At 37.9% G+C, this 21753-nt stretch overlaps 1 protein-coding gene across 4 annotated transcripts in view; it reads right to left on the reverse strand.

The window, feature by feature from the left end:
* The window catches only part of LOC136872770 (SRRM2 protein homolog rsr-2), a 188626-nt gene that overhangs the window by 66954 nt on the left and 99919 nt on the right, over positions 1-21753 (reverse strand). For all 4 annotated transcript variants that reach the window (XM_068227530.1, XM_068227529.1, XM_067146605.2 and 1 more), the window contains one exon: positions 5760-5960. In XM_068227530.1, coding sequence (XP_068083631.1) covers positions 5760-5960 — 201 coding nt within the window. The remainder of the gene's footprint in view (positions 1-5759; positions 5961-21753) is intronic.

A 21753-nucleotide genomic window follows, 5' to 3' on the forward strand; every position in this document is an offset into this window, starting at 1 on the left:
GCTTGTCAGATTTGGAGCTTGATGATCCGTCCCTAAAACTGATAATGGAAGGTTGTCAAGGAAGAACTATTAGTGATAGCCGTTGAAATCAGGAAGCGACTGTACCAACGACTAATTACATTTATAACGATAACCTTTTATATAAATTAGTTTCCTTTATTAGACTGCAAAATGAATGGAAATTTAATTGTATAGGTCTCTGAACACTTGGAGCTACTGTTTGTTATGTTTTGTGGCCATAATGAAAGGAGAAAATACCCAAAACTGTCACCGACACAACTCTCTGAAATACATTCAAGTCATTAAAATGATGAACTTTGGAGTTGTTCACCTCACCGGACATCTCGTCTTGCATCTAGCAATGCACCTTGCCTCAACACAACATACTGAAGCATTTCTCCTCACCACTCTTCCTGCCGTTGCATACATTGAGTAATCATATTTAGTCAGACAGCAAAATAGGAAATTGGAGCATATACAAAACAGAGTGATGCTGGAACTTTCTGGAGCTCAGTAATTAACGAATTAATGGAAAAACTCGCACTAAATATCCTTGCAGAAGAATTTCTTCCCCATTTCATATGAAAATTTGTCGAAACCTTATGCCACCAAACATCCAGATGAAGAGAAGGAGCTATTTATTAAGAAACTTTCGGTGGCGTGAAAAACAGTGGAATGCAATTTCGGAATTCTATCCGCGAAATAAGAATATTGTACAAAGCAACAGAAACATCCTGGAACTGCAGAAGCTATTGTTACAGCTATTTGATTTATCCATAATACAGTAATTGACAAAGAGAATAAACAAATGACATTGCAGAGATCCCATCCTCCAGAGCGATGTTCTAGTTTGGATGTTTCAGTTCATGAATTTATTATTTCCTCTTTAGTAAAATTGCAATTTTCATGAATATACAGTACTTTCACAGGCATTTGTAAGTTTCTGTTATTGACATGAACACTGAGACCAAATACGCAATCATTAATTATTCTATTTTGAAAAAGCTTGATGTATCTATTGTAGAAATTACAGGGTGTAATAGGTTACATCATTACAGCTGATAATAAAATTATATTATGTTTAATTAATATTTTCACTCAATTTCTCATTTAATTTTTCCTCAATTGCAGAACGAAATAAATGCAAGCCAATAGAGAATTATTCATCATTGTTACCTGTGACACTACAGTTGGCTACAACCTCTTTCCAACATTTATCTTGAACGCATCTGTTATGGTACGAATTGTGATGCTAATTCTATTTAGCAGTTTCGCGGAATGTATAATTTATTAATCGCCTCTTATACATGGATATAGTGTTACGACACAACATGACCATCAATATGACAGCAATGCGTCATTGCATAGAGGGGACGATGACGTGACCTTGTGACAACCTATCATAACGCGAGTTCCACGCACCTGCATCCTGAAATATCAAACCAATTTAATTCCTGGTGATCAGCGAGGTGCATGGCGAGATGTGCAGCTCGAACATGTTTCGACTCATTTGCTACTGTTGGTTTGTTCCCTCAAGGCTACACGGCGAGATGCGCGGAGAGGTGAACAACTCCAACATGCCTTCAGCCTAAGAACAAACACAATTGAACTGAAATACGCAAAACTACCATATACAAAACAGATCAATATGCCTCATACAACTTTGAGAGGGAGGCAAAAGCAATGAACCACAAGAAAAAACACGTGGCCTAAAACTCCAACGAAACCATGCACAGAAACTACGTTAACAGTGCGCGAACTACATAATAACAAACTCATTCTTTCGTCCCGATTAACGGGGTTGCTAGCGCGCGATACACTCTCTCCCTTGTACGAAGATTGCCGTCCCGAATTCCCAGCTTGTAAAGCACACACGCTGCTGTAGTGAACGAGAAACACGATACATGAAGGCGACGGATGATACACTCGCCAAATAAAGCAAGAATAAATGTTTGAAAAATCAGGTTGCGTAAATTACAAAACATGACATTCCCTTAGGGGAAGAGTATTGACCGTACTGGAGGTTATATTGATCTAAAAAAAAAAGGAAATAAATCTGAAAATCGGAAGAAGGGTTAAAAAACTGAAAATTTCTGGGTAAATCAGAAGAGTTGGCAGGTATGAATTCCTGTCTGAAAGCCCAGTGACTATGTAGTGCCCTCAGGGAAATGCCGAAAACCTGTTCGACGATACAAGAGAAAAAGTAAAAAATAAACATCTAACCCTAGATATAATGTAGATGTTTTGCAAGTACAATACCTACATTTAACGAAATTCGTTCCGTCCTCAAGCAGAACTATGGAAATGCGTTCTGTCTCTTTCCAATTGTTGTGGCCACTTTCTGTTTTATGATTTCTGAGAATTCCCTAAACAATACCAGCTAAATGTGATGCTAAGACGATCCCTTATACAAGTTCACTGTTGATCGCTTTTCCAGACAGTACTTTCTCTAATTAGCACAATGATGGGACATTAACGACATGCAACTAGCACATTACTGGATTACATGCCTCTGGATAATGTTTCTTTAATCTGTACACTTTCAAGTGTTTCCTGCATTTCAATTGCTTTTAAAGAATTAAAGTTATATGCATGTATAAATTATACAAAGTAAATAAAACTTGATGAAAGAGATAGAAGGCCATTAAAATAATCGTGAAAGCTATAAAAATCTACATGTACTACAGTATTATTAAATAAAACAGATTTCAGAACTGAAACGGCAATTTCCAAATTCCATCTCTCCCAAACACGAGGCAGGGAACTTCAGATACAAAATATTCATGGCAGATTTGTGCTTAACAAACCACTGATATGTACAGTATATCCAAAATTTTGCTTTTATTATTATTTTTATTAATGTTGTGAACAGCGAAGCTCAAGGGGAGGAGGAAAATGATGTTGGTGAAATTATGCTTGAGGAAGTGGAAAGGATGGTAAATAAACTCCATTGTCATAAAGCAGTAGGAATAGATGAAATTAGACCTGAAATGGTGAAGTATAGTGGGAAGGCAGGGATGAAATGGCTTCATAGAGTAGTAAAATTAGCGTGGAGTGTTGGTAAGGTACCTTCAGATTGGGCAAAAGCAGTAATTGCCCCTATCTATAAGCAAGGGAACAGGAAGGATTGCAACAACTATCGAGGTATCTCACTGATTAGTATACCAGGCAAAGTATTCACTGGCATCTTGGAAGGGAGGGTGCGATCAGTCGTTGAAAGGAAGTTGGATGAAAACCAGTGTGGTTTCAGACCACAGAGAGGCTGTCAGGATCAGATTTTCAGTATGCGCCAGGTAATTGAAAAATGCTACGAGAGGAACAGGCAGTTGTGTTTATGTTTCGTAGATCTAGAGAAAGCATATGACAGGGTACCGAGGGAAAAGATGTTCGCCATACTGGGGGACTATGGAATTAAAGGCAGATTATTAAAAGCAATCAAAGGCATTTATGTTGACAATTGGGCTTCAGTGAGAATTGATGGCAGAATGAGTTCTTGGTTCAGGGTACTTACAGGGGTTAGACAAGGCTGTAATCTTTCACCTGTGCTGTTTGTAGTTTACATGGATCATCTGCTGAAAGGTATAAAATGGCAGGGAGGGATTCAATTAGGTGGAAATATAGTAAGCAGTCTGGCCTATACTGACGACTTGGTCTTAATGGCAGATTGTGCCGAAAGCCTACAGTCTAATATCGTGGAACTTGAAAATAGGTGCAATGAGTATGGTATGAAAATTAGTCTCTCGAAGACTAAATTGATGTCAGTAGGTAAGAAATTCAACAGAATTGAATGTCAGATTGGTGATACAAAGCTAGAACAGGTCGATAATTTCAAGTATTTAGGTTGTGTGTTCTCCCAGGATGGTAATATAGTAAGTGAGATTGAATCAAGGTGCCGTAAAGCTAATGCAGTGAGCTCGCAGCTGCGATCGACTGTATTCTGTAAGAAGGAAGTCAGCTCCCAGACGAAACTATCCTTACAACGGTCTGTTTTCAGACCAACTTTGCTTTACGGGAGCGAAAGCTGGGTGGACTCAGGATATCTTATTCATAAGTTAGAAGTAACAGACATGAAAGTAGCAAGAATGATTGCTGGTACAAACAGGTGGGAACAATGGCAGGAGGGCACTTGGAATGAAGAAATAAAGGCTAATTTAGGAATGAACTCGATGGATGAAGCTGTACGCATAAACCGGCTTCGGTGGTGGGGTCATGTGAGGCGAATGGAGGAGGATAGGTTACCTAGGAGAATAATGGACTCTGCTATGGAGGGTAAGAGAAGTAGAGGTAGACCAAGACGACGATGGTTAGACTCGGTTTCTAACGATTTAAAGATAAGAGGTATAGAACTAAATGAGGCCACAACACTAGTTGCAAATCGAGGATTGTGGCGACGTTTAGTAAATTCACAGAGGCTTGCAGACTGAACGCTGAAAGGCATAACAGTCTATAATGTTAATGTATGTATGTATGTTAATGTTTTGCTTATTCCTTTTGTAGAAATGGGCTTGAATTTTTCCTGCCTTTAAAGGCCAAACAAAACAAAATTTCCACACGAGACAAAATTGGCATTCAGCCTGCAAAGAACATGTATAGGACAGCGCCCACCACATACATCAACACAGATCTTCAAATTCTACACAACGAAAATAAAAGCAAATCTACAAATAGTCTTTCACTGTGCGGCAAAATTCTTTCCATGTGCAATTACCTGTGAATGCTGGGAATATACTTTTCCAACAGCTTGAAGTGGAATGTACACATTGAGAAAGCTTTTAGGATACTACGATTAGTCTGTTGCAATCTTCAAGGGTCTAGAAGTTGTGCACTAGGAGCTGTGTATATTTCCATGATATGACCCATTCTACTATATGGCATTCTTGCCTGACATGCCACCAATGCAGAAAACATTAGGAAGTTAAGCGCAGTCCACCATTAAGCAGAGCAACACACTTATAGTCAACTAAACAATTATTATTTATTTATCGTATAACTTTTAGTGTCGAGAATGTCCGAGGACATGCTCGGCTCACCTGGTGCAGGTCTTTCTATTTGATGTCTATAGCTGACCTGCGAATTTGGATATGGGACAACGATGATAATAGTGAAACTTGGTGTCGGCACATGGTCTATTCCAGTCAAATAACACCAAGGGATATGTTCAAGGCTTAACGCTTCCATTCGACGGACATATCACCATCAACAGCGTCATGTGCTTCCATCCATAGGAACACTGCACTCAGGTTTGGAACTGAATCTGGGCTTTTGGCACTGAATCTGTTATTTAGAAATTGTACATCACCTCTCCTACCCTGCTGGCCAACACTATGATGATGAAATGTTTTTCCAACAGGACTCAGACTTGCAAACCATGGTGTCAGACTATTGAGATTTGCCACCTTAATGACCATGGCCACCAGGCAGGCTACTAAACCATTTACATCTAATAATGATGTATATGACGAAATAGATTTAATTCTTCTTTGAAAATTTCTGCCCCCCATTTCACTGCCTCCAGCTATCATATCGCTCAGTCCATAGATATGTTTCTCTCTTCCCAACTTTCGATAAAACAATAGCATATCAATCCAGGTTTTACAATTGCTCCATTCGACTCTGGAATAACCTTCCTCTACAACAATTCTGCCACAAAAGGAAGATTCTAAAGGGTCTTAAATACCATGTAAATTGAATAAATATATATATACAGTAACTTTGTGTGTAACTCTATGTAAGAAGTAAAAAGAACATTTTACACTTACTTCCATCATCTTCAGAGGGCGCTATTAACTTCTGCCCGTTTCGGAAAGGGTTGTATTCAGTGGACAGTCTGCCTCGGGTCAGAAATTTTGCCAATGACTCAATAGCACGCTGCCTTCTTTTCCTGACTGTCTTGTAAGTAGGATGAGACGCCTTCTGTGTGGAAGTACTTGATGTATTAAATCTCTTGGTCTTTTCACCTCCTAGAAAAATGGAAAATAGACCACATTTGCCTCTGAATTAAATATTCATGATGACAAGGTTGCTGTTTCAGATAAAGCTTAAGACACAGAAAAATATATTCTCTGTATGAATAACAAAATATTCATCTACAATATATGAAAATACATCAAAAAAGGATTAAACTATTTTATCACCAATTCAGAAAAAGAAAAAGAAAAGGAATAAAAATAAAAATGACAAATAATGAATCAATTAACTAAGCGACAATTCTCAATTTTCCAGATATCTACACCACCTGGTAGCCGAGGCTTCAAACTACATGGAAAAAAAAATTCATACTCTTGAACATCCTTTATATTGAAAATAAATCGATTAGGACCATGCACCAATCTAAATATCGCCTAAAGATATTTCTGCATCAACTGACCAAAGAAACTTTCATGCGGTTGAATTTTGCATCACCTGACTAAATTACATTTGGCGGTCACTTGGTCATGTTATGCGTATTGCTCTTTCCCGCCTTTTTATTCCTGTGACAACAGTGAAGTCTCTCCGTGACTGTCTACCGCCTTCATATCAACAAAATTATTTAGTGATCGCTTATCAACACTATTCACTTCTGTTTTGGCATGGATCACTTTAGGTCTTCCTCAAGAGCCCAACGAATCGCCGAGTTAGCAGGGAAGGAAACCTACTTGCAAACATTATTACAGGTTAGTCGCTCAGCCCATATCACAGTACCACTAGCATACATGACAAATGCATGTTACTGCTGATGATTTATTTATGGATTGTTTTTAAAATAGTTTCACCATTCTGCATTCTCTTCTCATGATGCAGGAAGATGAGCCAGATTTACATCCACAGACACCAGCTGTTGCGACATCCATTCACGAATCCCAAAAGATGTAATTTTTTCCAACAGTCTGACAGAGCTGAGTCGAATGAAATGCTGTCATGCTACCCCAAGAGCTGCCTCTGTGGATCAGCGGTAGAGTGTCGGCCTCCGGATCCCAAGATAGCGGGTTCAAACCCGGCAGAGGTAGTCGGATTTTTGAAGGGCGGAAAAAAGTCCATTCGACACTCCATGTCGTACGATGTCGGCATGTAAAAGATCTCTGGTGACACATTTGTTGTTTACCCGACAAAATTCATTAAATCTCAGCCATAGACGCCCAAGAGAGTTTCGGTTTACTCGGTCTGCCATCTAGTGGGGGCCTAGAGTAAAACGGAACGTCGAAATTGACGAGCAGACAGCCAGATGGCGTCAAATTGAAATGTCTGCATACGGTAGCTGAGGCCATAAGATTATTATTATTTATGCTACCCCAAGTACTGTTCTGAGGTGTAATACAGCCACGACTGGCAATCTTCAGAATGATTATTCAGATTTAGAACCAAGATGCTCAAGTGATTCAAACTTTGCTGAGGGCAGAATGGGCGCAACAACATTGTTGAAATAAGGACGATTTAGTTAATGGAAAAGAAACACCATCATATCTTATAGCATTGCCAGACAAATACTGTAGATTACAGTCTGGTAAGGTTTATCTAGGAAGAAATACATTCTTACTCCATAATATAGTATTTCTGTTTTACAGGAAAATACACAGTCTGAAGATCAGCAGCAATCCCTTCCTGTATTACTGGACGAACATCACTTCTCTCATTCCCACACAGATGTTAGTTCCGATGATAGTAATGCTACTAATGAACATGTTGTTTTAGGCTCCAGCATCACTAATCATGCGGCTAGCCGGACCCATTGTTCAACTCCTCAGCCGATTAATGAAGCATCTCAGATATTGGAAGCTCAAAACAATGATTCCCTGGGAGAAGGGAGATGAAGAAAAGGTCAGAAAAGAAAATATCCATTTCAGAATCAAAGCATTAGGAAGATGAAATGTGTTCAAAATGAAACCTATAACACACAGCAGGGAAGTCTTAAAGAACCCAAAGAATTTAGAGAATACATTCGTTCATGTAAATGTCTGAACAAGATAGGAACTGATCCACTGAAAGAAGAGTTTAAAAACTTCTACAGTACTACATCACACGACGCACAAACAGTTTTTATTTGTGCCATGGTAACTGATACCGTTAGTTTTGAGACTACACAAATAATAATAAAATAGAATAATAATAATACTTGATATCTTGCAAAAGCAAATGGAAGAAATTTGGAACAAGGAGACCCTACCCGAAGATTGGAAAGTAGCTCTGATTCATCCATTACACAAAAAAGGCAGCATGAAGAACATCAACAACTACAGAGGAATATCTTTGCTACCCGTGACTTACAAATTCTATCACTTGCCATCCTGGAGCGTTTGGAAGCATAAGCCAATCATCAAATAGGTGAATACCAAGGAGGGTTCAGAAAAGGTCGCTCAACAACCGAACAGATCCAAATCTCAAAACGATCATCAGATATTGTGCATTAAGGTCCAAGCAGTATGTGTCTTTGTGGACTTCAAGAAAGCGCACGACTCCATTGACCGGGAAGTCCTGCTAAACATCTTAAATGAATTTGGAGTTGATTTGAAACTGCTGGCATTAATTAGAGCCACCCTGACCAATACAAAATCCAAGGTGAAGCTCCACGGATGTCTCTCGCATTCCTTTGATATCAAAACAGGAGTCCGACAAGGTGATGGGCTATCCCCGATACTCTTCAACTGTGTTCTTGAAAAGATCATCAGAACCTTGCGGGTGAAATTACAGGAAACCAACTACAGTCCATTAAGAATAGGAACCAAATGCAAGGGGATCACAACAGACTGCTTAGCATTTTCCGATGATATTGCTGTTCTCTCAAACGACATAGAAACCGCTAGAGCTCAAGTTGAAATTTTAAAGGAAATTGCCGAACAAACTGGTTTGCAGATATCGTTTGAGAAAACAGAAGTAATGACTAACATCAAAGAGGCTCCACCAAAACTCCATACAAAATACGGGGACATCACCCGAGTAGAAAAATTCAAATACCTGGGTGAGATCATTATGAAAAACGGACTGGACAAAGAAGCACTTCAGGAGCAAGTACGCAAACTGGAAATAGCCTATAAACATCCCGCACAATTTACAACAAGTGAAGCCAGTAGTTCTATATGCAGCCGAAACCCTGTCTCTAAATGCCAACAAAGGACTCCTTGAAGAACTGGAGAAAAAAGAACGCAAAATTGTGAGAGGAATCTTGGGATCAAAGTACAGAAATGGAATCCATCAAAAGAGATCCAACGAGGAAGTCTACAGCAAAATAGAGAAAATTACCGACACAATCAGAAAAAGACGGGCACGATTTTACCGTCATCTGAAAAGAATAGACGGAAGAAAGTTAACTAAAGAAATCTTTCACTTTTTTGATTCAAACCCCAAAACCACAATTCCCTGCTTTAGAAATACCAAAGAAGACCTGCAAATGCTACATATCTCAGCTGAAGACGCCCTTAACAGAGATCTCTTCCGCAAGAAAATATTGACGAATGGGCTAAACCGAGATGAACAACCGAAGAGAAGACACGGTGCCCCTTGGACAAAGGAGCGTAAGCAGGCCCACTCACAAAGAATGAGGGAAATTTGGGCTCTAAAGAAGGCCAAGTTCAGTGTCAAATGCAACAAGACTTAACGTGGTCCTTGATGGCTCCAGCGAATTATAATAATAATAATAATAATAATAATAATAATAATAATAATAATAATAATAATAATAATAACAATAACCGTATTTCCCGGCATAATCGTCGCCACAGCGTAATTGTCGCATCCTTTATTTTCAATACGAAAATCGGACTTTAAACATTTAATCGCATAATCGTCGCACGTCTAAATTTTGTTCACCAATCTGGTTAAAAGGTAAATGGAACAACAATGTAAATTGCACATGAATGCACATGTTAAATACGTGTATGGTTTATGGGCAATTTGGCAACACAGTCACATTTGCGAGATGCTGCACAATGTATAAATAAATAATACCAGTATATGTATATCATTTGAAGTAACTCCACATACTGTATATCAGTTGAATATATTCGTAAGTAGTACAGGAGATATTATAAGTAGAATTTTGTAAACAATATAAATTTATTAAGGATGAGCTGTGTGTGTTTAATAGAAAACATTGTTAGCGTAAATTGTATAATATTGTAAAATAGGAAAATTTTCTTCTCTTGTTAATTTAATATTTAGTGCTTGACAATAATGTATTTTAGTTTACCATTTGCCACCGAGGTAGACACCTCATTTGCAAATAAAGAGATTTTGATTTGATTTGATATCAATGATGCCATCGCATAACGAAGAGTACTTGTAAAAACAAAGTAGTAAAACAGTTTACACCAGAATAAGCAGATTCACTGAAATCTCTCTATTAAATATAAATATAAATAATAATGACTAATGGAATTTGGGAGCCATAAATATACAAATAAATAATTCTTAAACTTTGCCGGCTGTTGAAACTCATCTTCAGGGTCGTTGCCTTGTGACGAGATCTGAATCACTTGATACCTAAAAAATTAATATTGGAAAAGGAGTCCATCTGGTAATTTCCCCCACCCATAGAAATTAAACAGAATATATATTAATCTCATACAATATACTTAGTCAATTAAACCTGTATTTACCTAGAAATCCGAGCAGAGCTCGTCGTGATACACCCTTGAACATATATAACAAAATAAAGAGAATATTGATATAAATAATAAATGTCTTAATTTATGAAATAACTCTCTCTCAATAACTGGTACTCAGTTTATTCCGCAACGCAAAATATTCACACGCAGTCATGACTCATTTTTCAAGAATGGACTCCACTTTGCTGATGGCGTTGGTATAGTTTGAAAAGGCCCAACACGTTACCTTACGTAGACTCTCCGTAGAATTATATATGGCTAACATTCATAACCATAGAATGTTGTTACACTCCAGCATCATTCTCCCTGGTTCCTTCAACAGCAGATCTCGAACTCCCAACATGGCATGGGACATCTTCCCACAACTCGTACAAAACACCTCTCCGATTACCACCAGTATCACATCTGCACACTGCAAGCTGCAACTTCCAACTCTCGACGCGTGCTTGCACCACACTAGCCCAAGCCAACACAACAGCATCTTAAAATAGCCCAGTTCCTGGAATTTTCCACCTCAGCTCCGTCAACACGTAAACCCCCGCTCGGAGACTCGTCACGTACACAACCGGGAGATAAACTGAGTGATCGAAACACACTAGTCCCAAATAAAATATTTTTTTTTTTTTTTTTTGCTAGTGGCTTTACGTCGCACCGACACAGATAGGTCTTATGGCGACGATGGGACTGGAAATGGCTAGGAGTGGGAAGGAATCGGCCGTGGCCTTAATTAAGGTACAGCCCCAGCATTTGCCTGGTGTGAAAATGGGAAACCACGGAAAACCATTTTCAGGGCTGCCGATAGTGGGGCTCGAACCTACTATCTCCCGAATACTGGATACTAGCCGCACTTAAGCGACTGCAGCTATCGAGCTCGGTCAAATAAAATATAGAGAGTATCCATAATAACGAGAGTTCCAAAAAGAGTTACTAAGCCGCGACGGCCAAATACACACATAAATGAAATATACACATGAATAAATAATAATAATAATAATAATAATAATAATAATAATAATAATAATAATAATAACAATAATAATAATAATAATAATATCTGACCGGGGTTTGTCAGGTTACATCACTAAACAAGGAGGATATTATTTTTTTAATAATCCACTCGGACTCTGGACAATGGTCTATAAAAGGGGGACTTGTCCGGATAAAGGAGGATGATTAAGGTGAAATCGCAGAAGGTCGTTATGCTACTTAGGTTCCAAAATGTGTAAAAAGTAAATAAATAAATAAATGCAATGTAAATTTTAATCTTATACCAGTTGTATAGTATTATTTGAAGTAATTCCAGATACTGTATATGAGTTGCCTACTATGTTTGAAAGTACAGGAGATATTATAAGTAGAATTTGGTAAACAATATAAATTTATATTAAGGATGAGCTGTGTGTTTAATAGAAAAAAATGTTAGTGTAAATTGTATAATATTGTATTCTAGGAAAATTACTTCTTCTCTTGTTAATTTAAAATTTAGTGTTTGACAATAATGTATTTTAATGTACCATTTGCCACCGAGGTAGATGCCTCATTTGCAAATAAAGAGATTTTGATTTGATTTTGATTTGAGAGCCAAGAGGAATCAACAAACAGAACATAACACACACCATAGTACGAGAACATAAGATACACGCAAGATGCATACATTCATTTCTATAAAATGAATTATATTAATTATTTTAAAGGATTTTAACATGTACTGTGTATTTTAATGTGTGATTTTAACATGCACTGTGTATTTTACTGTGTTTAATGTATTTGTAATTTAGATTCAAGCTTAAGTTAGGTTCAACAAACAAATTCTAGTCTTAAGGAGATAGCTCTATACCTAAGTACCTGAATTATATAACCATTTTACATTCAACATATCCAATTTGGACACTTAGACATGGTGCTTCCTCATGGCATCTTCCTTTAGAAAAAGGCATACTAACTAATGCTTGACACATATGTGCCGTGACAGATAGGATTTGAGCTTATAGGTGAGCTCGTAGGAATTGTCAGATTGGAGGGAAGGTTGGTTGGATCGTTCCCGAGCGGTTGGAACGTATAGGTTGGGAAGTTTCAACTAAGGTGCAGATCAGGAATAAGTCGACGAAGTGGATTCCCACGAAGTTAATATATTCTGATACTGAGAGTTGACTACAATATGTACACTATGTACAATTAAAATAAAGACTTAATGTTGGCAAGTCTTGAGCGAGAAGTCCATTGAAGTATATAATACTTATTATTATTATTACTAATTGCGTAAGCGTCCTACCGACCGGCAGGGATTCAGCTGGCAACTGGTCCGCGAAGTGAATGATAGAAGCCCTGAATAATGTCTTCCTTGCCCTTATATAGCCTCCAGGGCCACACCCCATGTTCTGGAAGCTTGTGGTAACCGGCATACGTGACCGCCGAACTTTCCGTAAATTCTGGCCAATCAGAGGTCTGTATCCAAGAGACCTTCTAGTACTTTCTTACTGCGTCTAATGAGTTGAACCATGCCCTGGTCAACATGACTCACGTCCTGTATGACAAACTTCTCTGTTATATGTCATAGAAAGAAAGAGATCCACCTTATCAATACTAAATTTAATATTGTTATTTAAAACAGGACCGGTTTCGACTTATTACAAGTCATCTTCAGCTGTCATTTACATACACATTAGAATACATGTTCAAACAGTTGTATCTTACAAATAAACATGTCGTGTTTGATAGACATTAGGTAGTATGTCTAGAAGTGAAATTCTGCTTCTTACATCTAAGTTTAAAGGATCAAGAATATTAAAAAGATATCTATCTTTAACACATTAAAAAATTACAACACATGATAAAATTTGTTGTTTACACCTGACCTTGAATATAGCATTATCGGACCATTTATATTGGTATTATAAATTTGCTCATTCAGGACAAATATTTCAGATTCCCTATGGGAATCAACATCTATATCATCTGATGGCCAAGCAGGCATCAATTTTTAGTGATGAGACGAAGTCTCTTAGTGCATTGGCACTGCCGGTGGCTCCAGTTAGCCTACGCAGTGGCCTCCATGGTATGCACTAGCCAGCGTATTGGTAGGTGTGCTAGGTACCAACTGATGAGCCTACCCTAGCACACGAGGGCGAAACGCTGGCAACCAAGAATGAGCTAGCTGGAAAATTTATAATGTCCAATAACGGACCATTTATATTGGTATTATTCCTTCACTTTACGCTTCTCAATCACAGCGCGATGAAAATGGTTGAAATAATTCGTAACTTTTTGGCATAATGTTGTTCTTCGTCGAAGACAAAGTCAATTTCTCTTCATAAAATAAATCAAGCCTCGTCTAACCTTCAAATCCGAGACACTGATTCCATGTGCCGCGGCCATTTCTCATTCTTTAAAATACAGTATTTCGTGAGAAACGGCTTATCCAACATTGCGTAACAAAATCCTATAGTTAAGGAGATAATCCCCTACTTGCGGAATCTTGCCGCTTTTTGGTCCGCGAAATGCTTTGCGAGACTTTTTGGTCGCTTGAAGTGCACTTCTGTTACCCCTGTAGTGCACGTTTGATTTGGACACTGAATACTTGCTGCCCGCTGCTCTATTCCCGTAAGTTTCGCCGTAACTGATCACCGCGAGTTCGTGTGATGCAGTATTAATCGAATACTGTGGACTGACAATTTTGATATCACAGAATGTCCCGTACCCGAAATACTTGTAAAACTAGTGCAGAGGGGTTTCCTGCCAGCTAATAACAGCACGTTGCCCTGCATTTGGAAAGCCCGCTTTCTCAATTAGGACATCTTTATTTCGAAACCCATCCGAAGCTGAGTGATGGACGTTCGAAGTTGTGGGTGCGTCAAACACGTGAACATTTCTTTTTCTCCACTTTGGACCCAAAAATATTGGGATGCGTAAATTATGCAAGGGCGTCAAAATACGGTAGTTTCCTCTAATAGCCGGTAAAATGAACGGAAATTTATAGGCATCTCTTAACACTTTTAGATAACGTTTGTTATATTTTTTGGCCATAACGAGAAAAGAAAATACCAGAAACTGTCCCCGACAAAACCCCCTTAAAAAAATTCAACGCATTACAATTATGCACCTAAATATGCGAAACTACCACATACAAGATAATTCAATATGTCCCATACATTATTAACATACATCTTTGACATGGGGGGGATAGAAATGCAAGGAAAAACACGCTGCCTACAACTCCGACGAAACTACGCATATGAACGATGTTAACAGCGCGCGAACAACACAACATACTAATTCTTTCGTCCCGATTACCTGAGTCGTTAGCGCGAGCCTCTTGCTTGGACGATTGCCGCCCCAAATCCCCACCACACGCTGGTGTGGTGAGCGGGAAACACGATACACGAAGGCGGCAGACGAAACACTCACGAAATAAAGCATCAAATAAATACGCTTGAAAATTAGGTTTCGTAAATTATACAAGCACATAACAATTTATCCTTTATTCTAGGGGAAGAGTATTGGCCGTACTAGAGGTTATATTAGTAAAAAAATTGGAAAATCGGACGACGAGTTAAAAATCGGAAAGTTTCCGGGTAAATCGGAAGGGTTGGCAGAAATTTTTAACCTACAACACAGAGCACCTTATTTGTACTTTTATTCCAGACTTTTCAGCATGTTTAGTGTACCTGTATTATTTAATGCTTACCTATGTCACATGTAATATTTCAATTTCATTTGCAGCATTTTGAGCGCCATAGCACTTGACCAATTCAACCACACTTCATATTGTAAATTATATATTCATAAGATTTCTACTGCTTAGAAACATGTTTTAAGATTTCATAAAATTTTGTGTATGTTTAATATGGCTGGTGACCCCGAGTAGGGTTGAAACTAGTCCCATGTAATGTAAATAACATTGTAAATACAACTTAGTATTGAATAGGTGGAAGACTCTCCTATGTATAATTTATATGTCACTCAACGTTTCCTTGTTCCAGGACAGAAGCTTTCTCCCCAATGGCAGTGATTTTGGGGACATAGAGTGTGCACTGAAACTTCAGCAGAGGACTACATCAATGTGATGAAATTATGTAGGAAGAGGAATCCGTTAGTTGTTCACAGAATGAAGTCTGAGGATTTTTAAAAGTACAGATTTACTTGAGAAACAAATTGTGAATCGGAAGATAAATAATTTGAGAGAGAAGATAAACTGGCTGAAAGTAAAAGAGATAGAGCTACATAAAGACAAACCATTTAGCATCTTCTTCAAGAAAGAATATAAAGGAAAGCCAGTTGAAGCCAGAGGAAAGCTATTGGTCGTCCTTCACAAAATGGCGTGACCCACTATTTTAGCAATGTGTTAATACCTCTGTAGCTGAATTGAAAACCCATTTCAGAAATGAAGCTCAGCGACATATGCTCCTTGATGTCACTTATTCCAAAAGATGCCAGTGATTTTTATTTCAAACTCTGCAGTCATCAGGGTATTGAAGACGATATTGATGGATTCGACTGCCAGCAACTTGATTTCATTGTTGAAGATGAAACTTAGATGAAGCTGATGATACTTCCCATTCCTGTGTCTGATTGTACATTCTGAAGTTTATTTCAATTTCTATTACTAGTGATATCAAGTAGATACACCGACATAAGTGAAACCATTCAACATTAAAAACTTCATATCTGGTCCGTACTGAAAGGAGATAACATACAATAGAAGGAAATTTGTTTGATCCACCTTTTTCCAATACATAATATGTTGTTAATATGATCACAACATTTTTATTCAGTACCGATTTCGGTGTCTATGGACACCATCAACAGCTGAAACAGGCCATATGAACAAAGATATACAAGTATGTAGTACATATACGGGTTGAGATTAGGATTGAAACTTGAACGACATTTCCGAAAAGCCCAGAATTTTATTTGATTCTCTTATTTCAGTTCTCAACAGTGTTAAACTCCCTAAAAACATCTTGTTTTTTTTTTCTTCCTAGATTATACGTCACACGTTATCATGTTACGCCCACCTGACTCCGCCCCCTCCTCTCCCCCTTCCTGACCCACCCCTTTCCTTCCCTTAACAATGTTCTATGCTTCTAGCAAACTCCAGTACTTGCTCCTTGCCGTTAGAGGTGAGTCTCCTACTTAACTTTACAGTGTGTTGCCCTATTTCCAATATTTAATTTTAACTCTTATACTTCAGGTTCTGAATTGGATCAAGAACTTTCTGGTCATATATCTACTTTCTCTTTGCCTGCAATATGATCCACTTCTTTGAGTACCTCATAAATGACGGCTTCTTTTTATGAGTTGGTGTTACAAGCCACCATCAAACTTAATTATGTTACTTGGATGTCCATGCTTTATTTTAACCTAGTGTTTAGCAGTGCTACACTTGAGACTTTTTAACTATTTCAAAGCGATCATATCTTCAAAAATTTGTTAATATCCTCACTTTCATTTTATACTTTGACCAGCAAACACATAACATGTTTATATTCTTTTAAGCATTGTATTTTACTTCATCCCATTAATGTAATTTACAAATGGTGACCATAGACACCAAAACTGGTACTGAATAAAAATGTTGTGATCATGTTGTTGTTTGAGTCATCAGTCCATAGACTGGTTTGATGCAGCTATCCATGCCACCCTATCCTGTGCTAACCTTTTCATTTCTACGCAACTATTGCATCCTACATCTGCTCTAATCTGCTTGTCATATTCATACCTTGGTCTACCCCTACTGTTCTTACCACCTACACCTCCTTCAAAAACCAACTGAACAAGTCCTGGGTGTCCTAAGATGTGTCCGATCATTCTATCTCTTCTTCTCGTCAAATTTAGCCAAATCGATCTCCTCTCACCAATTCGATTCAGTATCTCTTCATTCGTGATTCGATCTATCCATCTCACCTTCAGCATTCTTCTGTAACACCACATTTCAAAAGCTTCTATTCTCTTTCTTTCTGAGCTAGTTATCGTACATGTTTCACTTCCATACAATGCCACGCTTCACACGAAAGTCTTCAAAAACATGTTTATAATTCCGATATCAATGTCTGAAGTGAGCAAATCTCTTTTCTTAAGAAAGCTCTTCATTGCTTGTGCTAGTCTGCATTTTATGTCCTCCTTACTTCTGCCATCGTTAGTTATTTTACTACCTAAGTAACAATATTCATCTACTTCCTTTAGGACTTCATTTCCTAATCTAATATTTCCTACATCACCTGCCTTTGTTCGACTGCACTCCATTACTTTTGTTTTGGACTTATTTATTTTCATCTTGTACTCCTTACCCAAGACTTCATCCATACCATTCAGCAGCTTCTCGAGATCTTCTGCAGTCTCAGATAAAATAACAATATCATCGGCAAATCTCAAAGTTTTGATTTCCTCTCCTTGGACTGTGATTCCCTTTCCAAATTTCTCTTTGATTTCCTTTACTGCCTGTTCTATGTAAACATTGAAAAGGATAGGGGACAAACTGCAGCCTTGCCTCACTCCTTTCTGGATTGCTGCTTCTTTTTCAAAGCCCTCGATTCTTATCACTGCAGACTGATTTTTATACAGATTGTAGATAATTCTTCGTTCTCGGTATCTGATCCCTATCATCTTCAGAATCATAAATAGCTTGGTCAATCAACATTATCGAATGCCTTTTCTAGATCTACGAATGCCATGTATGTGGGCTTATCCTTCTTGATTCGATTCTCTAAGATCAGACGTAAAGTCAGGATTGCTTCACGTGTTCCTACATTTCTTATGAAGCCAAATTGATCTTCTCCCAACTCAGCTTCAACTTGTTTTTCCATTCTTCTGTAAATAATACGTGTTAAAATTTTGCAGGCATGAGATACTAAACTAATGGTGCGGTAGTTTTCACACCTGTCAGCACCGGCTTTCTTGGGAATAGGTATGACAACATTCTGCCGAAAATAAGATGGGACTTCTCCTGTCTCATACATCTTGCACACTAAATGAAATAACCTTGCCATGCTGGTTTCTCCTAAGGCAGTCAGTAATTCAGAGGGAATGTCATAAAATCCAGGTGCCATGTTCCTATTTAGGTCACTCACAGCTCTGTCAAACTCTGACCTCAAAATTGGGTCTCCCATTTCATCAGCATCAACAGCCTCTTCATGATCATATTAACAACATATTATGCATTGAAAAAAGGTGGATCAAACAAATTTCCTTCTATTGTAAGATAAGTGAAACCCATCTGTAAAATGCCAGTATGTAATAGTATGGATGGTATGTTTTTTGTATGTATGGTGTGGCAATGGTATTGTAGAATAATAAACAGACGTTTTGTTCAACATTATCTGAAGCATTATTTAACAAAACACGCTTGTTATGTGATATACTTTGGACAATCAACTGTCTACGAGACATATATTTAAAGTGTGTCTCTTATCGGCACTTGTAATTTTGGTGAATTATTGTATTGTACTATGAGACCTTGTATTCGCAGCCTAGTGACTGTACAGAGCTGTGATATCACCACGATTATATGAGACTGGAATTCTACTCTATTTGCAGTACGGGATGACTAAACCTTGTATCTGGTGGACTCTGATAAATTGTGCCTGAGCATTCAGAACTGTTAGCCTACTGGTCATCTACTCTGTCTATATGTGGCGAAGAGGACCTTTCGTCACATAGTTACACCGTATGCTCTAAGGGTATAACTGCATTGTAAACGGCTGCACGGACTCTTAGGCCATCTAGGAGAGTACATAGCTATTACAGTGTGTGTTTTGGCTGTGCCTGCCAGGGCAAGCTGTGAGACAAGACTGTGCCGCTTCTGGCGGCCGATGTAGTGTGTCTGTCTGCTCTTGAAAGTTTTTAAAAGGAGACGTTGCCTTTGATCGATGGTGTGTGCTACTGCTGCTAATATTATGCATTCTCAAACTGGTATAGGGTGACGGCCTAGAACTATCCCAACAGGGAACCAGTTTTTCTTTAAACCTTTTTCTGTTTTAGTGTAGTTGTAATGATGTGATTATGTAAATTTTATTTCTTACTGGTGAGTTGTAGTGATAGTTCAGAACACGATTGCCTTACCTAGGCATATATGGATTAATGTAAGTATGCCTTTATCATTTCTTTGTGGTCATATTATTTTCCTTTTGTTAGTTTGTTATATGCTCGTGCGTGTGTCCGTTGTGACTTAATTATACATCTTAATTTTGTGGTAAGGCGTCATGTTTCCAGTGTGTTCTGTGTGTAATGAAGTAGGCCGTTATTGCCTAGGTAATTTCAAAATTCTCCTCTGCCTTGATTGAAAGTTGATTTCCCCATGTTTTTATTTGTTTTCTGTATTTTTGCGAGTGATTATGGCCTTTGTTTGATGCGTGTGCCGTTCCTATTTGGATATTTTAAAAATTTGTGCTGTCGTGCTATGTGTTTGGTATACGTAACTGTGTGTGATTTTGTCGTGATTCTCATGTAAATTATTCGTACATCTTTCTGTGTGTTCAGGCATTTCATTGCCCATGTTCGAACTAACACTACGCTTACACTAGTTCCTAATTTTTTAAAAATTTCATCATTATTATTATTATTATTGTTAATTTGTAAGGTTTTTTTTTCTCTTAGAGAATATTTATTTGGGTTTAGTTAGTTTATTTTCATTCCTATTGCAGGCGTTTAATACGATCATTGTTCTAATTATTTTAGTAAACCCGCATTTATGTTAACGGTAAGTCAACAATGCCATTGTAACGTGTTCATTTAATCGAGGGCTTGGATAATCCTAGTGTGAAAGATATGGAGCCTGGTTCTTATCTTATCGATCCTGCTTATTGTTGTTTATCTCTTCGTGCCTGCCGGTTACGTAACTTATTATTGGGGATTTTGTGAATTGTCGTGGGCGCGATAAGAGCATCTTGCGGATTGCTCCGTGAATGCTATTATGATTTGTTTTTCTTCTGAAACCCTGTGTTCATTTTTGGTCTCGGTGATGTTATGTGAACCAGCTTGGTCCTGTAAATTATGTTCCGGTGTTTAATTTATTGTCTGTCCTTAACATGACTTTGTGATCTTAAATTTTGGTTTCATCTGGGTTGTATTTTTATTTTTCTGGGCGTGTCTTCTATGGGGACATTATGGTCGGTATTTGTTGTATTCTGTGTTAATGGTGATATGTCAGGTGTACTTCATTAATATGTGGTTTGGTGGGATTTTAGCTTCCACTCAGGTGCTCTCAAACGCCCTTGATTTACCATCCAACATTTTAAATTCAAATTAATATATTCAAATTTGTGTTCATCAAGGGTGATTAGTTAGCTACGCTGTGCATCAGTATATTTTTTGGGGGGGATAGAAAGGTATGAGCTATTATGGGTATGAATTTATTTACCTCTATGTCATTTATTTAATGAATATTCATTATACTCCTTAATGTTGTGTTTTTTGCAAGTTTCATTATTCCACACAGAGTTTATTTAATTTTTTTAAATTTGTATTGTAGTTGTAAAGATTATTTATTAATTATATTTTTATTTCTATTTTGATAATTTTGGTGTCATTTTGGACTGTACTGCCTTATAGTTCCTTGATCCCCTCCTCTAATTTATTATTAACCGGGCGAGTTAGCCGTGCGCGTAGAGGCGCGCGGCTGTGAGCTTGCATCCGGGAGATAGTAGGTTCGAATCCCACTATCGGCAGCCCTGAAATGGTTTTCCGTGGTTTCCCATTTTCACACCAGGCAAATGCTGGGGCTGTACCTTAATTAAGGCCACGGCCGATTCCTTCCAACTCCTAGGCCTTTCCTATCCCATCGTCGCCATAAGACCTATCTGTGTCGGCGCGACGTAAAGCCCATAGCAAAAAAAAAAAAAAAATTATTATTATGGGTAGGTTCCTGCACTCTTCCTTGCTTATTTGCTTCCCTGTTAATTTTGTTGTGTTATTATCTGATTCATTATGAATAGAGCCTGGATTTCCATGCAAATGCATGTTTTTAAATAAGCTAGCTACACTTCTCAAACTTTGCAAATATTCGTTTTACGGCTTAACAATTCCAAATAACCGGTCTTTTTCCATGCATGTTTGCATGTTTTGGCATGTTTTGGAGAAAATTCATGCACAATGCATATTTGGAAGATTTTGGATTTAATAGCGCATATTTGGATGTTTAATATTGCATAATATGACTTATTCTGACTTTGACGCATATATA

Source organism: Anabrus simplex, chromosome 4 (assembly GCF_040414725.1).
Source record: "Anabrus simplex isolate iqAnaSimp1 chromosome 4, ASM4041472v1, whole genome shotgun sequence".
Lineage (NCBI taxonomy): Eukaryota > Metazoa > Arthropoda > Insecta > Orthoptera > Tettigoniidae > Anabrus > Anabrus simplex.